We start from the raw sequence: 17427 nt of genomic DNA, 5'->3' as shown, positions 1-17427 counted from the left end.
TGCAAGGATAAGTCAGAGCCAAAACACTCTTGCTGAACTAGACATTTTGTATGTAAAATTGTAACTTGTTTTACTGCCTATAGATTATGTTTAACTTAAAGTTCATAAACTCATTGATGTTACTGAAATTTAAACAGTCATATTGTAAAGAAACGTTTTTTTAATATATAAGTTTTTACTTAGAAACTACAGGTATTCAAAGTGTTCTTACCTTCTGCATTTGCAAAAATGCTTTAAAAGTTTTTGTCAAAATAGACAAAATTTGCATGAGATACAAAAAAACATTAATTAAAATTTGTCAGTTTATTTATTATGCATTATAAAGGAAATGTAGTTGCTTTCTAATTTGAATATAATAATTCCAAAAGACTATCCTCAACAAACTTCTAGCTGTGTATACTTGTGATTATCTTAAGTCTTTGCTCCTCACCATTCTTCTGGCTATTTTTCTGTAATTATTTGAAGCCTTCTTGTGGTTGTTACTTTGATTATTCATGGCTTTAAAATGGCTGTATGTGTGATTTGTGATTAGGTTTAACTTCCTGAGATTGTTATGTTCAGCTTTCTTTTGACTACTAATCTATATCTAATCTCAGTTTTGTTCCAGCTTTGTGTCTGTTACTACTAAGAAAATTACTGAATAATTCTTACTATAACATTTTTCCTCCATAATTGATCTTTTTTTGTCAAATTTGAAAATGGAAGTAGTAAGAAAATATTTAACTACATGAATATTATAGGTAACACTTGATTGGTCAGTTGTTTTTTTTCATTTTTAGGTCATTTATCAACAGTGTGGCAGCACACATTTGCCAGACTTGGGGAAGATTGGGTCTTCTTAGCTCTCCTAGGGATCATCTCATCATTACTCAGTTTTGTGATGGATTATGGTATTGCTATATGTCAGAAAGGTAGGAGCTACTCTGCTGTTTTATGCAGTTTTGTGATGATTATGGTATTGCTATATTTCCAAAAGTTAATGGCTACCCTGTCTTTTTTTTTATGATTATGGTATTTTCATATGTTAAAAAGGTGTATATTACTCTAGTGTTTTAATTATTTAATGAGTAGCAGTGTCTATTGAATTATTTTATTACCATTTTAAATATTCTTTGTTTATGATATAATTATGAAGAATGTTTTGTTTGTTTGCAACTTTCTGACCTTTAACCAGTTCCACAAAGGTCAAATGGATAATAAATGATCAACTAAAATAATTATTTTTATTAAATATTTTGATTGTTTTTTTTTCTTTAATTTTTGTTTACACCAGATAACAGAAGATGGGTTTATTTCAGGAAAATATCTATGTACAAGTAAATATTTTGTGAGAATATATGAGCCATTATTACCTTTTAATGTGATAAAGCATTAATTTTATTTACAAAAGTCACTCTTGATTGCTGCCTATATGTCCACAATATCACCATCTACATGTTGTAAACCTTAGAAACCACAATACTACCAAAACTCCATCATCTACATGCTGTAAACCTTTGAAAATAAAGAAAAAGAGATGTATCCAAGTTGTATAATTTTTGTGGTCTGCTTTTTGTGTGTTACAAGCTATCTTACATATTGTTAGTAATAAGACAGTATGGATCATAAATTGAACTTTTTGTTTAGAAGATTCATAATGTATGGAGTCTAAAGCTAGAGCCTATCTTCCACAACTGTTTTGGTGAATTGACAACCACCAAAGTGTTGTTTCTTAGGGACAACATGTTGTGCTGTTCTTTGTACTTTCATATAACTTTATTCATGGCTTCCTTTTAACCTACCTACAGCAGTCTGGATTACATAGAGTCAAGCAACTTTTAGAATTCAAGGTTAGTCAACCAAAAACAAGTATTTTATAAATATAACTAAAATACATTTTAGAGAATGAGCAAAGTGTTTTTGAAATTCCACTGCCCTACATTATAGTAGGTTAATTACCATGTATAGGTCTATGTTTATACAATGTAGGCCAGTGGAACTAGTTTTGAATATTCTATCTACCATCTATGTTCATTTACAGTGTTGATCACCACTGTGATTATGGTATTACAAAGAATAATGTATTTAGTTTGCTTCCACATATGTTTAAAATTAGTTTTAGATTTAAATCCCTCCATTTTTCCATCACCATGATTCATCATTCTGTTCAAGATTAGATCATTGAACTTTCTTGTACCTGCAACAGTGTTTTAATTGTTTTCCGAATACATAGATCACGTTAACCTTTTCGTACAAAACATTTAGATATGGTAAGAGGAGAAACAATTTATAGAAGGTAATGATTAATTTAAGTACCAGAACTAATAAAGTTAGATATATATTTATATATCTGTCTGTGAACAAGCAACATTTATTATAGTTGGTCTTGAAATAATTATATATATATTTACATAACTGTTTGGTCTGCAAACAACATTCATCAGTTTTTCTCTGTTTCTTTCCTTTATGCATACTCTTGCACAGAGACATTTGTATAAAATAATTTGTTTGTTTACTGCATTTATTAACTTTTTATGTTATTGTGAATTTGGTTCCTGATATACCTATTTTTGATTGTTATTCATTTTTTTCAGCAACATATGACATTTACAGAGCTTTTAAAGCATTTTCCTTTCATACACTTTTGGTCTTCAATCAGAATTACTGTGTGTAGAATTTTTTACTTGTTGGAGGCTTGCAGTTTGTTTTATATAGATAAGGATACATGTAAGTCTTATATTTGGCTTGTAGGTATAGTAGAACCTATTTGTGTGTAAAAGGTAAGCTTGTGTGATATGAGGTGTGTCAGAAGTCACTCTCAGGTTATCCAGCTCTCTGTTCTTTAATTGTCTTTAGCAAGTTGCATAAGTTTACAAAGATGTTTTTTTCTAAAACTCAAGGTTACTCTTCATGATAACTATTCACAAGCTTATTCTAAAATAGACATTACATCACTAGCAACTACTGTGAAAGGTATATGTAAAATAAAATACTTTCAACTTATGAAAACTGAAAGAGGTTTATCTGTCTGAGTACAAATGTTGTTTGTATATCTTGTTTCTCAAAATAAATATTAATGGTCATGGTTTTAAATTTCCTGTTTTAGTATAAATACAGTTGTTCAATGGATCAGTGAATCTAAAAGGTGTACTTCAACTTAATACTCTGTCATTTGAGTACTGCCCAAAATTTGAAAGTCTGCACTGAGTAGTTCAGGTCCTCTAGGAACCTATACTATAATTCATACAGTCTGCAAAGGTCCTATGTTTTGTAAAATTGAAAATGTTCTCTGCTAGAAAAAAAAACAAAACAATCTGTCAGCAAGACATAAACATTTATGAGTTATTATAGTCATACAATAAATATTTATAGTTTGTAAAATCAGTATGTTTTTAGTTTAATGTAGTTGATAATTTCACATAGATGTTATTTTAAATATTTTAAATTTATTTTTTTAGCCATCTGTGAAAATAACTTTCCACATCTTCTAAACAACAGGAAATAAAAATTTAAAGTATGATGTGGAGAGCAAACTGAAAACAACAGTTACAAAAATCTCTAAATTGAAAGGGACTTTGGGGAACAGTTCAGTGTAAATACTAGCAGTTTACCATAAATTTTTTATTAGATTGCCATGTAAAGGAAAGTAACTGCAAATCTTCTAATGAGTAACAATACAATGCATGGCAATTGAACATAAGCATATACATTTATCAAATTACAAATAGGTATATGGCCTGTTGACTATTTTTTGTGTTGATAATATAAAACTTAACAAAATATCAAGGAAAAATAATTCATATTTTTGTGTTTCATCCTTTTATACTTTTTAGGGTTTTGTTTCAGAAACAAAATATTGACTATATGTATCACTTAAATATTCCATTAACTGTTGAAATGTTTATGGATTTTAAATACTGAAAACAGCTGATTAGTAAATACATATAATTAAGTTTGTTATCAGAAAGTATTGACTATTTACTTCTTGTTTTACAAATTTTCTTTTACACCTGCTAATAATTAACAAATTGTAAAGTTTATCATGAAAAGGAACAAATGAAATGAGTTGTAATGTGCAGGAATTTTATCATAAAACTTTAACTATGTGAATGAATATTGGGCTCAAACATTTTAGAGTGCACTTCAATAATTGTAAAATGAATCATTCTTATCAACAAACACCTAAATAATATAACAGCAAGTGTTGTCAATATTTTCATTGTTCATTTCTTGAAACATGATAAAAGAATTTGGGGACAAAATTAAAACTAAATGTTTATGAAACAGTGAGCTGGTATTTGTAAACAGGTGTTTGATTGTGACCACTATTTATTTAGTACATATGTCAAAGAAAATGTTAGAGCCTAATGAAATAAATAATTTATTTTAACTAGTTGTGTACTCATCTCTTTGTAGCACTTCTAATGGTATTAAGGTATAGAGAGTAAATAAAACAGAAAATGAAACCACATTTTTAGTTAAGTACTTTGCAAACATATGTTATCTAAAAGCTTCTAATTCAAAAGTGTATATTTTTTATATATCAGAGAACCATAATTAGGACCTTACTTTAGATACGAGGTTACATCTTACTGATGCTGTTGTGATAGTGATTTTTCTTTTTCAGCTCGAATCTGGTTATACAGAGACTTGACTCATCATCCAGCACAGCAGTATTTGGCTTGGTTAGCCTTTCCTTTGTTCCTCATTCTCTTTTCTTCAGGAATTGTACATGTTGTTGCCCCACAAGCTATTGGTAAGTTCCTAACAGTTAATCTAACTGTTGCCAGTTGCAAAACATATTATGTTTCACAGTATGTGTTTTTTAATCCAACCTTTTTCTTTTAGTTAAAAGAGTACCTGGTATGCTTATTATTTTCTTACCACTGTGTGTATTAGGTCAGCTCTTTGGGGATCATCAGTTGTTTCTAGATATGACTTGTAATTTTCACCTGGTTTTGCTTTATTTTATTCATTCCTTCCACCTGCCTGTCTTCAAGGTGCAGTTCTTGTGGTTTATCATTTTAACAGTCACATGTAGTTAAGGTGATTCTTTTTTTACTTGGCATCAGACCAGTTTGAGCTTGACCATACATGCTTACCATTGTGTGGGACAGAATTAACAGATATTGACTTAAACATTTGGTTTGTATTTTCTTTTATTTTAATCAAAGTTTGTTATTGGATATGAAGTGTTAAAACGTGCTCGATTTGTTTAACTATGAGGAGTGTTACTGTGGATGTTCATGTGCTGTATGTGTAATGACAGATTACTTGCATATTTGAGGTTAATATTTATGGTATCTTTTAATATATTTTGCTAATTTTAATACCTGTGAATACTTATCTTTGAATAGTTACATCAACATTAGTGGCTATAATATTTGTAACATTTTGAGTATTTTTAAAATTTTTATATTTATGAAGATTTTTTTATATTGTTGGCTTATGTGTGGAGTTAGGATTAACACAAGTATCTTAAACTGGCATAACCTTGTGAGATGTTATTCAGATTACAGGTGAAAATAATGTTAATAGCAACCGTACTTAACTAACGGTTCATATTTAATCCTTGTGAATTTAGTTTTCTTAGGAACTGATTTATTATATTAAGTAGTTTTAGTTAAAGATTGATTTTGTTAATTTATACCTAATTTTATGTTCCAGCTTAGTTAGTCTGTATTTGATAAGATGTCAATAAAATATCTACTTATGTCTCATTGATAATTTTAACAGTGAAAAAAAGAGTATAGCAGACAACTGAGATACTGTGACCATGTACTATATTTAAAATACAGCAGTGCTCTCTGTGTCACTCAAAGATATAGTAATTTGTTTTATACATTTAGTTAAAAGCAGACAAGTACAGATATGGTAGGAAGTTGTTGAAAACAACTACAGAACTTGCCATATTTTTAAAAGTAATCAGTGTGTGAAGGTTCAGTTCCACTTTGTATATATGAAACATTTCAAACGTAGTGAATATAACAGTAGTATTAATGATGAGCAACAAAAGATACATCAAATTAAATGTTTGTTTCATGCTTTATATGTTTATCTAATGTATTTGTCATTCATGTTGTGACTGTTGTAGATATCAGAATATTTACAGTTTAACATGTTTATATGTATATGGGCAAGTACCTTTTGGATTTGTACACCATAACATTCAGTAAACTGTAGCATTACATGATTAGAAGGAAGTTTTATGAATTATTGTATTTGATAGGAAATTTAATAATATTATAATCAAACTTTTACATTTTAGGTAATGTTTGTCGTTGTGGTTAAATACATTAAGACACTACTAAAGTAGGTAAATGCTCTTTCAAACATTCACCTATATTTCAAGTTTTAGTTTAAAAAGAGATTTGATAAATCACATTTTAATGCATAATTTGAATAAACTACTAAAGTAAAACACTATTTTTGTCTCACTAAGAAATATGCAGTCTTCTGTGTTGAAGACTTCTTTAGATAACTAGCTAACAGTGTCTACTTTAATGAACATTAAGTTTGTATTTCAACAAAAAATGAGTAACATGTTTTGTTAATACTTACTTCAGCTTGTTATTCTGTATTTGCATTTCAGGGTCAGGAATTCCAGAAATGAAAACTGTCCTAAGAGGTGTAGTTCTGAAGGAGTACTTAACATTTCGTACCTTAGTGTCAAAGATGGTGGGCTTGACAGCATCCCTTGGAAGTGGGATGCCCCTTGGAAAAGAGGTAATAAATATTTATTACAAAGTTTATTAAGAACAAGTAGTGGCTTCAACTGTACAATGCAACCTTTTGTTGCAGTTACTGACAAACATTTCCTATAAATGTTACAAAATTAAATATTATATCCTCACAATTCACAAAATCAATATTCCTCTTGATTTCACTTCACTGTTAGTTGGTGAGAGCCTAATGTTCAAACTAATAGTTTAATATTTACTATTTCACAGAAAGTTAAACTGTTGATTTGATTAATAATTTGATACACAGTTCTTGAACTTTTATAATGTGAAGATAACAGTGTCTTAATTGGTACATATCTAAAAAGATGTTTCCATTGAAACAATGTGCTTTGAGTTTTTTTAGACTTTTTTTAATTAACATAACATTTAAGGACAACAAAGGATCCGTTGGTCTCTCTCTGCTGTCATATCCACCAAATTAAAGTGTTCAGGATAAAACAACTCAAAGCCAGCTTTTATCATACAAATATTTATTGAACCCTCCCTTAAACTCCTTTAATTAACTACATCTACCACATCAGAAGCCAACCCATTCCAAAGCCAGCCATTTTGTTAGAAAAACTGTTTTAGCTGAAGATGGCTTCTGTGTTGCCAAAGTGTATACTTGTGTTCTTTCATCCTTCTGTTCTTACCATGAATACTTCTTTTCTTTTTTTTTTTTTTTTAAGAGGAAACAATTTCACAAACATTAACTTGACCTTGTATGATAAGATACCTTGGTAACCCTCTGAAACCTTTTCAGTAATTCAATGCCCTTTTCAGGTAAGAATTCCAAACCTTAACACCAGTCCAGTTGAAGCCTAAACAGTGAAATTATAATCTTTTCAGACTTGTTATCAGTATTTCTGTAGACACAGCATAAAATCCTACAAGTCTTACCATGAGCAACAGCACATTAATTGGTTGGCTTAAGAGATTGATCAACCAAAATACCAAGATCCTTGTCTTCCATAACATTGTTGTATTTTATAAAAGAAAGTTTTTACCTGCTCTAATTCCAGTAATGGCAATGTTGTTGATTTATGTAATGTTAAATGTTGACATGAAATTTATAAAGTTTACTTTGATTTATTTAGTATGAATTACAAATTTTGTTGTAATTGTACTAGAAAATAACTTTCCATTTTATTATCAGTTGAATACAACATCCATTTGTGTATATATTTATGTAATTTTGCTGTGCTTGTCAACTTACAGGGACCATTTGTACATGTAGCAAGCATTGTGGCCACATTACTTAGTAAACTTGTGACTTCCTTCAAAGGTATTTATGAAGTAAGTTCATGTATATTTGTTTTACAAACAGAAGTTTTATGCAATTAACAATCATACAACATCATTAACTTTAAAAATTATTTACATTATTGTTTGGTTTCACTGCTTGAACAAACCATTTTAATAATTTAATCTTATTGTTTTTCCCAGTTGCTTTAGATATCACACAAAAATATTATTAACAACAAATCTTGTTTAATTAATCAAGAGTTAGTCTAAATATGAATTATGAGGAACTTTGAAGTGAAAATAAGATTGTGAAGCACATGAGTGCTTTCAGAAAGTGAATCTTTTCATATTTATGTGCAAGTTAAGTTCTTATTGTTAATAATGTATATTATTATGAAATTGAAAAGTATTTTTAGTGATGAAATTAATAATTTTTCAGAAAACTATAATCAATTGTTAGGAATTAATAAGATAATTGAATTTTATGAGAAATGGAATGTAGATCAGTTATGCTTTCTCATGAACTTCTTTGCAGTTTTGAAGAGGATTTTCCTACTTTGTTGTAATCAAAATGCTGATTTTTTCTCTATATAAAAATTGTAAACATCCAAAGTAATGCTAAATATTACTAATAAAATATGTGGCTTACATGACAGAACAAATTCTATACATTTAAAATCTAAGGTTTTGGTTGAAAAAGTAATAATATTGCAAATTCTGTCTTGTATATTTTCACATGGTTGGTTATATAACCAAACTGCTGCATAGACTTAATCAGGACTGTTTCATCCAGAACACATCGTGAAGGATTTCATGAAATTATGATTCTTGTTTACTTGTGTAATTTAATATGTATTGCAAAAATAAGTAGAATCATGATTTAGTTATGAGTATATCTGACATAATTCACATTTTCCAACAAATAAAGATTCAAGTTTTCTTCTCTAGAATGAATCTAGAACTAGTGAAATGTTAGCTGCTGCTTGTGCTGTGGGAGTTGCATGCAGTTTTGCTGCTCCAATAGGAGGTAAGGCAACATTTGTTTTAATAGTCAAAGTAATTTATTTAAGTTTAAAGATAAAGCTATTTTGAAAATTTTTGTTCATGGATGCAATGTTTTTTGTTTTCTTATGTCATTATAAAAATGTATATAAATGAAAAGCTGCTGAAATAAACCTTGTTGTGGAACAGAACTGTGGTGTTTAATGGTATTTTTTTCATATTCTGAGAACTTCGAAAATTGTTTCTGTTCTATAACATATATATTTAAATCATAAGCAAATGAGGTACATACATATGATGCCAGGTTAATATAATGATATAGTTTTAACTTTGTTTCATTTTCAAATATTGTAACTGGATAAAAGTGTAGTATTGATATATGAAAATAGTATTATTACTCAGTTATGAAACATTTAATGAAAGTCAAAAATGGCATCACTTAGTGTTTATAGCTATTATATTTCTTAAGAAAAGACATACTATCACAGAAATTGTCTCTATGTTAAATTATTTATTGTTTTGTGTTTTGTTCTGTCAAACTACAAAGAACAATATATAAGGCTGATATATTTTTTTTCCAGGTGTTCTTTTTAGCATTGAAGTAACTTCTGTGTTTTTTGCTGTACGTAACTACTGGCGAGGTTTCTTTGCTGCTTGCTGTGGGGCAATGGTATGGAGGCTCTTAGCTGTTTGGTTTAAAGATGAAGGTACATGAAAAACGTTTTATATTTTCATTTTATATTTATAGTTAATTGTGACAATATAAGGCTTAATGTAACTTTATATAATGAGGCCATAAAATTTCAGATGTAACTTGATTACTTTTTAATTTGTTTAATATATTTTTATTATGAAAATTATTTGAATTGCTACCGTAACATATATATTTAGGTCTAACCTAAAACATTTAAGTCGACTGATTTCTATTTAGAACAAACATTCGCATAAAAAACAAATGTACAAATAAAACTGAACTATTTCGGTATTTAATCAGGAAAAAGTGACCTATTAAACTATTTTTTGAAACAGATAAGGAAAAATAAGTAAACAGAGGAATGTAATTGTAAAATTATGTTAGATAGGGAGTTCAGGAATCTTTATTATGTGAGTTTTGATAAAGTTATATAACCATGCACCTTGTTTGTTTTTTTCATTTATTGGTTTCATTTCAATTATTGTAACATTGATCTCAGAAATGTTTTCTTATTGGTCCTGCTTGATTATATAATTCAATATTTAATTTATAACCTGTAACACAAAACAAAAATCAGTGAGCACTAAAACACTATTTAAATCTTTTTTCTTTTTACCTTTTGAACTTTAACTTTTTGAAAGTTGATATAATTATCTGACTATTATTGAACATTAAGGTCATTTCATTTTCACTTCTATTATACTTGAACAATCATCAGTAAGGGAAGTAAAACTCTATGTATATCTGATCCCTTAGTGTTCTAATCATAATTTGTTTTTTACTGGAATAAAAGCTAAGTTTAGCTAGTAAAGCTACGATTTATGAATTATCACCAAATTATGAAAAATGAGTACTTTAGCTGAATGGAATTTGTGAAGCTTTTTTACAATTCTATTTCACTGTCATTAATTCTATATTTCTATCCTTGTCACTTGGTTTGTTTCTTACCCTCCATTTCATTACTTTAAAAAGAAACAACAGAAACTCTACTACTCTTTTTTTATATTTTTTAATGAACCAGAGGTTGTTATAAACAAACTTTCAAAAGATATCTTTTGCTGTTTATTTATTCCCAAAATAGACCAGTTCTATTCAATACCAAAAATGGTGCAAAGAGGAAACAGAAGGATGTTGGTTTTAGATTAAGTTTATAAAGGAAGACGTTTCTTTCTTCAAAGATATGCATCTTCAGATGCATGACAGAGATGATATCCTAATGTGTTTTGTAACAATGGGAATGTTTTTTCTTCTAAAATTAAGAAACTGTACAAGAAAACTCTTCAGATTATAATGTACTTTAAACTTTCTGATCATATAGATCCTTCTCTTAATAAGTCAATATCTATGATTTTGTGATTTTCCAGGTTGTTTCCATCTCTATCTTCTCATTCTTATTTACACAATTTGTGTGGTGAGGTGTTCTTGACCTAACTAACAGACAGCATAGCTGAAACCTGCTTCCATTATTGTAGTTGATTTTTTCACAGGATGAAGGACCAGGATGAATTTTGATTTTCACATGTATAATACATACCCTCTATTAACATTAACTATACATTTTATTTTATTTTTTGTTGCAATGGGAGCTTCTCTTAGATTTTGTAGTCATTACAAAAAAATCACTTTGTACAAAGATTGTTTTATATAGTTAAAATAAAGTGCTGGAGTAGTTTGGATCTCACAAAAGGACAGTAGACTTTGAAAAATTATAACTGTTTCTTTGCTCCTGTGAAGAGTGATAAGAATGTTTTCAAAATTTTAACATCAGTAAGTCATTTTATGACTTCACACTTAGGAAACAGAACTATTGGTATTCAGTGATCAACATTTCACAAATGGTCTTCATACTGGCTTCATCTACCTGTCACTACAAAAAATATCTTGTTAGTTTCAGCTTAGTAGTAATGTTTCAGTATTGATCTACAATATAATTTTCAAAATATGAAGTTTAATACATGCAAATAAATTAATTAGAGATAAACTTTTGAATGGCTAATATAAAATTAGCGACTTTTCTATGAGGCAACCAAGGTCTGTCATCTGATTGGGCATCATATATATTAATAAAATTAAATAATTATATATGAAACCAAATAAGTAAACAAAATCATGAAGAAGGACTGCATTAAAAACAGCAAATCCTAGCCTCTGATTAATTATATTGTGATCATAAATTTTTAAGCTATAAACAAAATATGCTGTATATTTTTAAAAAGATCCTATGGTACAAGATGCAATGTGGGATTATAAAATGTATCCTAGGTTTTGGAGGTGACTGAAGAAGTAGGACCCACATTGAGGTGAGGATACACCATCTATCAATCTTAACCTCTAATTCACTAGTCTTGCATAAAAAAAATAAATTAGTAGAGCAAGATATGGTGCTCAAGCCCACAACATCCCACATCTATATCCATAAATTGAGTGATGCTAACTGGGGTGGAAAGTGATTATGCACTTTTAATCTACATCATTTCAGTTTAATCATCATCAGATTTTAGTAGGCTTACTCTGGTCTACAGTGATTTATTTGTTGTATTACAGCAGTCAGATGAACAAGATTGGTGTTTCCTTTATCTTGATGCTTTTCTTGAATTCCATTCTTCTTAGTCATTAGTGGAGTAAGTGTTAAAATGTATTTTATCATATGATCAACATATCACATTCTTAACTTAGCAACACGTTTTTAGCTTTGAATGATTAATCATTTTTTTGGCTATCGATAAGTTTATCAGAACTTTTCAGAAAATGCCATTGTGGCAACTTGTGCTTACTGCATTTACATATAAAATAATTTATTTTCAACTGTTAAAATTATGTGTTATTAGCTATGGTATTAATAAAATGTAAATTCAGAGAAACTTCTTTTTTTATTGGCTTTGAAATCCAGCAAGCCTTATATGATATAAGAAACCAATGTTCTTTTGGAGTAAGTAAGTTTTTAATATTACAAAAACAAATAATTAAATGGTCTTTTTAAGTTTTATGAATTTCATTTTTTAAATTTTTTTTTTTTGCTTTAATGTAATGGTCTGAACAGCAATAATAAGTTGAATGCTGTTATATGTTGAGATTAATAGCATACAGTTATGATTCCATTAATTTTTATTATGGTTTAGTCATAGTTCTTAATTAGAATGTTCATGTTTATGAATTCTTATGAATGTCAGAAAAAGTTTGAAATGTATACTTTAAACACTGAGAATTTAGTTAATAAAAACATTTGTTCAGTTTCATAAAATAAATAATTTTGTTGTTTGCAAATGTAGATCGAGAAAGTTTTGTTTTGCTTCTGCTTAAACTTTTTTTTTGTAAGTTCATTCATAGCTCAAATATGAAGTTATAAACTTGGCACATTTCAGACTTTAAAATGTTTATCATTCAAATCTCGGCTTGTACGTAATATAGTTAGTATTAAAAATATTGTATGTTATTCCAACTCTGTGTGACTGTTTTCCTTTATCATTGTGTTGTTTTGCAAGACAGTGCTATAACAGTTATTTCAAGAGTGCAAATATAATACAACATTTGAAATTATGTATTGGAAAATATATTGATTTCATACATATATTTGAAGAGACCTTTCTCAAAATGTAAAGAATATGGCACTTTGTTACTTTAGAATATTCTTTCTTTTGAGACGTTTGTGATTGTTTTTGGAGAATTACTTCAGTATGTGATGAAATTCAGTCTTGATATCACACAACAGATCATAGGCACTATATGAGGAAGCTCCATGATAATTCTTTATTACTGCTTATTTGGCTGTGTGACACAGATCCAGGATGTAATAATGTAGGTGCTGCTATCTATTTCATTTGTATCTCTTAAGTAAGTTGTCAGTGTCAGATTATCATCTCCATTTTATGGTTGCATTTCTCTTAACTTGGCTGTCAGTCAATACAAAAATAAAAGACATCTTTTTTTTTTTTTATATATAATCACATACCAAAAATTTTACTAGTTACATTGTGTTGTTTTAGTTAGATATAACTATTTTTTCAAAAGTTTTTAATTTTTTTATAATTATCTTTTATCAAACAGAAACAATAACAGCATTGTTTAAAACAAAGTTTCGTGTTGACTTCCCTTTTGACCCTCAAGAACTTGTAGCTTTTGCTGTTGTAGGGTGAGTAATTGTTGAGTAATAATATAATAAAAACGTTTTGTGAGGCACATATACGTGAGCAGCTTGTAGTAGCTTGTGGTTAATGTAATACGATAATATAACATTAGATACATACTTTTTAAGTGATATGTAACTTATAATTGTATTGTTTAAAGGGCAGTAAAACAAAATTTAGGTGCAAATAGATGTATACTGCTAACAGCTTAAAGCTACTTGTGATGAATGATTTTTCTTTCATATTATACTTTGAAGTCATTCTAGAAAGAAAAAGAGGGGGTAATATAAATTTATTTCAATTTTTTTGGTGGTTAAAAGGTTGAACAAAGTCACCAATCTCTCAAAGGTAGAGAGAATATTGCAGATAAAATATAAAGTTTTATTTAAAAGGGGAAAAAAAATGTATTTAGGATGTTTTAGGGATTACACAAAGGGAATTTGGGATTTTGAAATGAGGAAAAATATTTTTAATCTTAACATAAATTAGTTTGTACATGGACTGTTTAAAACAAATATTCAATACATTTATAATCTTTATTTTAGTTTATTAAAATTACTTCACAAAAAATTATATTTTGTTTAAAAAAGGCATATAATGTTAGCTGAATGACTGTCAAATTTTGTGAAGATGTATATGTATACACACTATAGATTTAGTACTCCTGACTTTACAAAGAGATCACAGCTTGTCAAATGGATTGAGCCTGTGTTGGTAGAGTTAAATCTGATATTATTTATTTACAAAATGTGGTGACATCTGCTATTAGAGTGTGTAGTTCTTGATTTTAAACTTAGTGTTTTTATAACAGTATTAAATTATATTTGCTAGTTATTGTTTCATTTTTAACTTTTTAAGAAAATATATAGTTTAATTTTTTTACATGTTAGTGGACTTAAAGGTAAGAGATTTAGTATATTGGTTATTACTGTTTCATTTATTTTGCAAATTTTCTAGTGTTTTTGTGTTTAACTAGAATTTTCTGTGGATTTGCTGGAGCACTATTTGTGTGGTTTCACAGACAGATTGTACATTTTAACAGACGACATAAAAGAATGAATGCTTTTCTACAGAAAAAGTAAGAATGCTATGATTTCATGAATTTTTGTACGTATAATCTCTTTCTTGTTCTGTATCTGTATTGGTGTTCAGGATCTGAATTTTTGAGCATTCTATACAAGAAGAATCGTCTGGATATTAGTATAAATAAAATAAAATGGTTGATAATGTGGTGTAATTGTAGTCATGATGTGATCACATTTTTGTTCACTATGAAGTTGATTTAGGCATCCAGTGTTTTAGATGTATAAGATGTAAGCCAAGCAGTTTGTTAGAAGTTTTTTCACAAAAAGTCTCAAATATCTCATAGTTTTAATGGTAAAAACTGTTGAACCAAGTCTTGATAAAGAATGAAATATGGATGCCTGAGTGAATAAAATTATAATTTGTTAACAATGTACACATTGGTATTAACATTACAGTAGTTTAAATTTAAGCAATTAGACATCAAAAGTTGAAATGCTGGCATGATGTTTTCAATGCTACAAGTTTTATCTGTAGATGTAATGCTTATTATTTTTACTGTTGTTTTCAAAAGAAAATTTGGTTTCTATGAATTATTAGTGGCATATCCACTTTTATGCTTATGCACATGCTTTTAAATGTACATAATTTGTGTTTTTATTCCATGTTTTAGTCGCTTTCTGTATCCTGCAGTTATCACTACAGTCATAGCCTCACTTTCATTCCCTCTTGGGCTTGGTCAGTTTATGGCAGCTGAGGTAATGTTTCACAGAGAAAAAAATGATTTTAAAATAATGCTAATCTATTGCTAAGAGGAATCTGCAAACCAATTGTCTACTTATAGGTACACAATACAAAATTGTTGTTAGCTGAAAGTAACTTAATTGTATTTACATATCTTCAAGAAACCTAACCCTTATTTTATGGTAATTGGAAACATATATCGAAGTCAGTTGCACCAAAAAGAAATCTGAGTTCAATGTATACATGAAGAAAGCTTACTTGGAAACAGAAATGATGAAAACGTAAATGTTTTTATATACCTTGAAAAATATTGTATATCAGGAACGATATAACAGATAAAAGTACTCAAAGGTGTTTCATAACTGTATGTAATAGATACTGTATTATCATTTTTATATGGACATAGCTGCTATATTTCTAGAAGTATTAAGTACATTCAGTTGAAGCTGTAATAAATGTATCTGTGGTAAATGTATCTAATTTTTCTTTCTTCAATTGCATCTTTCAAATCATTTTTTTTTATAGCAGTAACAACATAAGACTTGCTAAGGTAAAGTACAAGTAAAAATTATGTGATTTCCACTTCTTTTTTTTTTTTTCAATTAGGGGATAGGAACTCAAGGATTAAACTGTTGATTGTATGAACAGTGGTTAAAAATAATTTGAAACAGTGCTGACAAAACCTTTTACAAGATATGTGTTTATAATGTTATTTTATAAAATGTGTCCTTCAGTTAAAAATTGAGAATTTTTAGTGACATAATGACTGTTTAAAAATTGAATTTCCTTCCATAGTTAACAACTCATGATCAAGTAATGGAATTATTTAGCAATACAACATGGTCTGGAACCAACCCAGAAGTGGATGAGGCTATCATCATCAGCCATTGGTCTACACCATATACAAATATTTATGTCAATTTAGTAATTTATGTTGTAATGACAGTAAGTACCCTGCTTGGCCTGTACTTTAAAGTGTGTGAAAACCAATAACAAAAAACCTTGTAGTAGAGTAAATCATATTAATGATAAAATGCTATACTATGCTATTTGTAAAGTTTTATCTTTATGAATGTATATCTCTTACTTACAGAGAAATTCAGTTTTAAACTACTGCTATATTTTATATGGTTTTAATAAGAGAGCATTGTTCATGTAAGTTATGTATTACTTCTTTCAAGTATTTTTAACAATGACTAAATGTTTTGCACTGTGTTCTTATGATATAAATTTATTTCAAGGAAAGTTGTGTATTTTACATTATAGTACTGTACTAGTTTGTTTGTTGATGAAACACAGGAAACTATAACTAAAGCTAATTTGAGATGAATACATGAGATAAACAGAAAACATACAAACAATAGAAGAACTAGAGTTTTTTAGTGTTGATTTTTGTTCATCTGTGTTAAGAAACCAAAATTTGTTAGCTTGTCATTTTAAACTTTCTGGTTTATTTCCCATATTCTTGTTTCTTTTTTAATGTCTATTTATCATATATATTGTATATCACTTTTAAAACTGTACAACTTCTGTTAGGGTTTCATTGTCTAATAATTTTTGTTTCATCTGAGAAATAAATTATTATTCTTTATTTTTGTTCTTTATTATATCTGTAGGAATTCAAAACTGTTAAAAACTTTTAATGTTTTTAGTTCCTCACCACGGCGTTGGCTGCCACTTTACCAGTCCCTGCAGGTGTTTTCATTCCAGTATTCAAAATGGGTCAGTGTTATAACCTTTCCATGCAAATAAACAATACAACTAATTCAAGTAGAGTTTTGTCTGAGTCATTTTGTATAACTACTGTTTTGTTAAAAGCCAGTTTTCTAAGTGTTATGTGTTCTTGGCTCAATGTATTACTTGATGGTCAGTAGTTAACTGCCATTGATAGTAA

General features: G+C 28.5%; 1 protein-coding gene across 5 annotated transcripts in view; it reads left to right on the top strand.

Moving 5' to 3' along the window:
* LOC143230474 (chloride channel protein 2-like) overlaps positions 1–17427 on the top strand; it is a 66584-nt gene that overhangs the window by 12629 nt on the left and 36528 nt on the right. For 2 of the 5 annotated variants that reach the window (XM_076464105.1, XM_076464108.1), the window contains exons 3-13: positions 780–911; positions 4607–4735; positions 6572–6705; positions 7920–7997; positions 8895–8973; positions 9530–9655; positions 13687–13771; positions 14743–14844; positions 15463–15547; positions 16329–16478; positions 17186–17255. In XM_076464105.1, the coding sequence (XP_076320220.1) occupies positions 780–911; positions 4607–4735; positions 6572–6705; positions 7920–7997; positions 8895–8973; positions 9530–9655; positions 13687–13771; positions 14743–14844; positions 15463–15547; positions 16329–16478; positions 17186–17255 (1170 nt within the window). Of the gene's footprint in view, positions 1–779; positions 912–1787; positions 1830–4606; positions 4736–6571; positions 6706–7919; positions 7998–8894; positions 8974–9529; positions 9656–13686; positions 13772–14742; positions 14845–15462; positions 15548–16328; positions 16479–17185; positions 17256–17427 lie in introns of those variants that run through there. The other 3 variants (XM_076464109.1, XM_076464107.1, XM_076464106.1) reach the window with 3 other exon arrangements.

Source organism: Tachypleus tridentatus, chromosome 10, assembly GCF_004210375.1.
Source record: "Tachypleus tridentatus isolate NWPU-2018 chromosome 10, ASM421037v1, whole genome shotgun sequence".
Classification (NCBI taxonomy): domain Eukaryota; kingdom Metazoa; phylum Arthropoda; class Merostomata; order Xiphosura; family Limulidae; genus Tachypleus; species Tachypleus tridentatus.
Note: the sequence above shows the minus strand (reverse complement) of the source record. Positions and strands in the feature narration are given on the sequence as shown.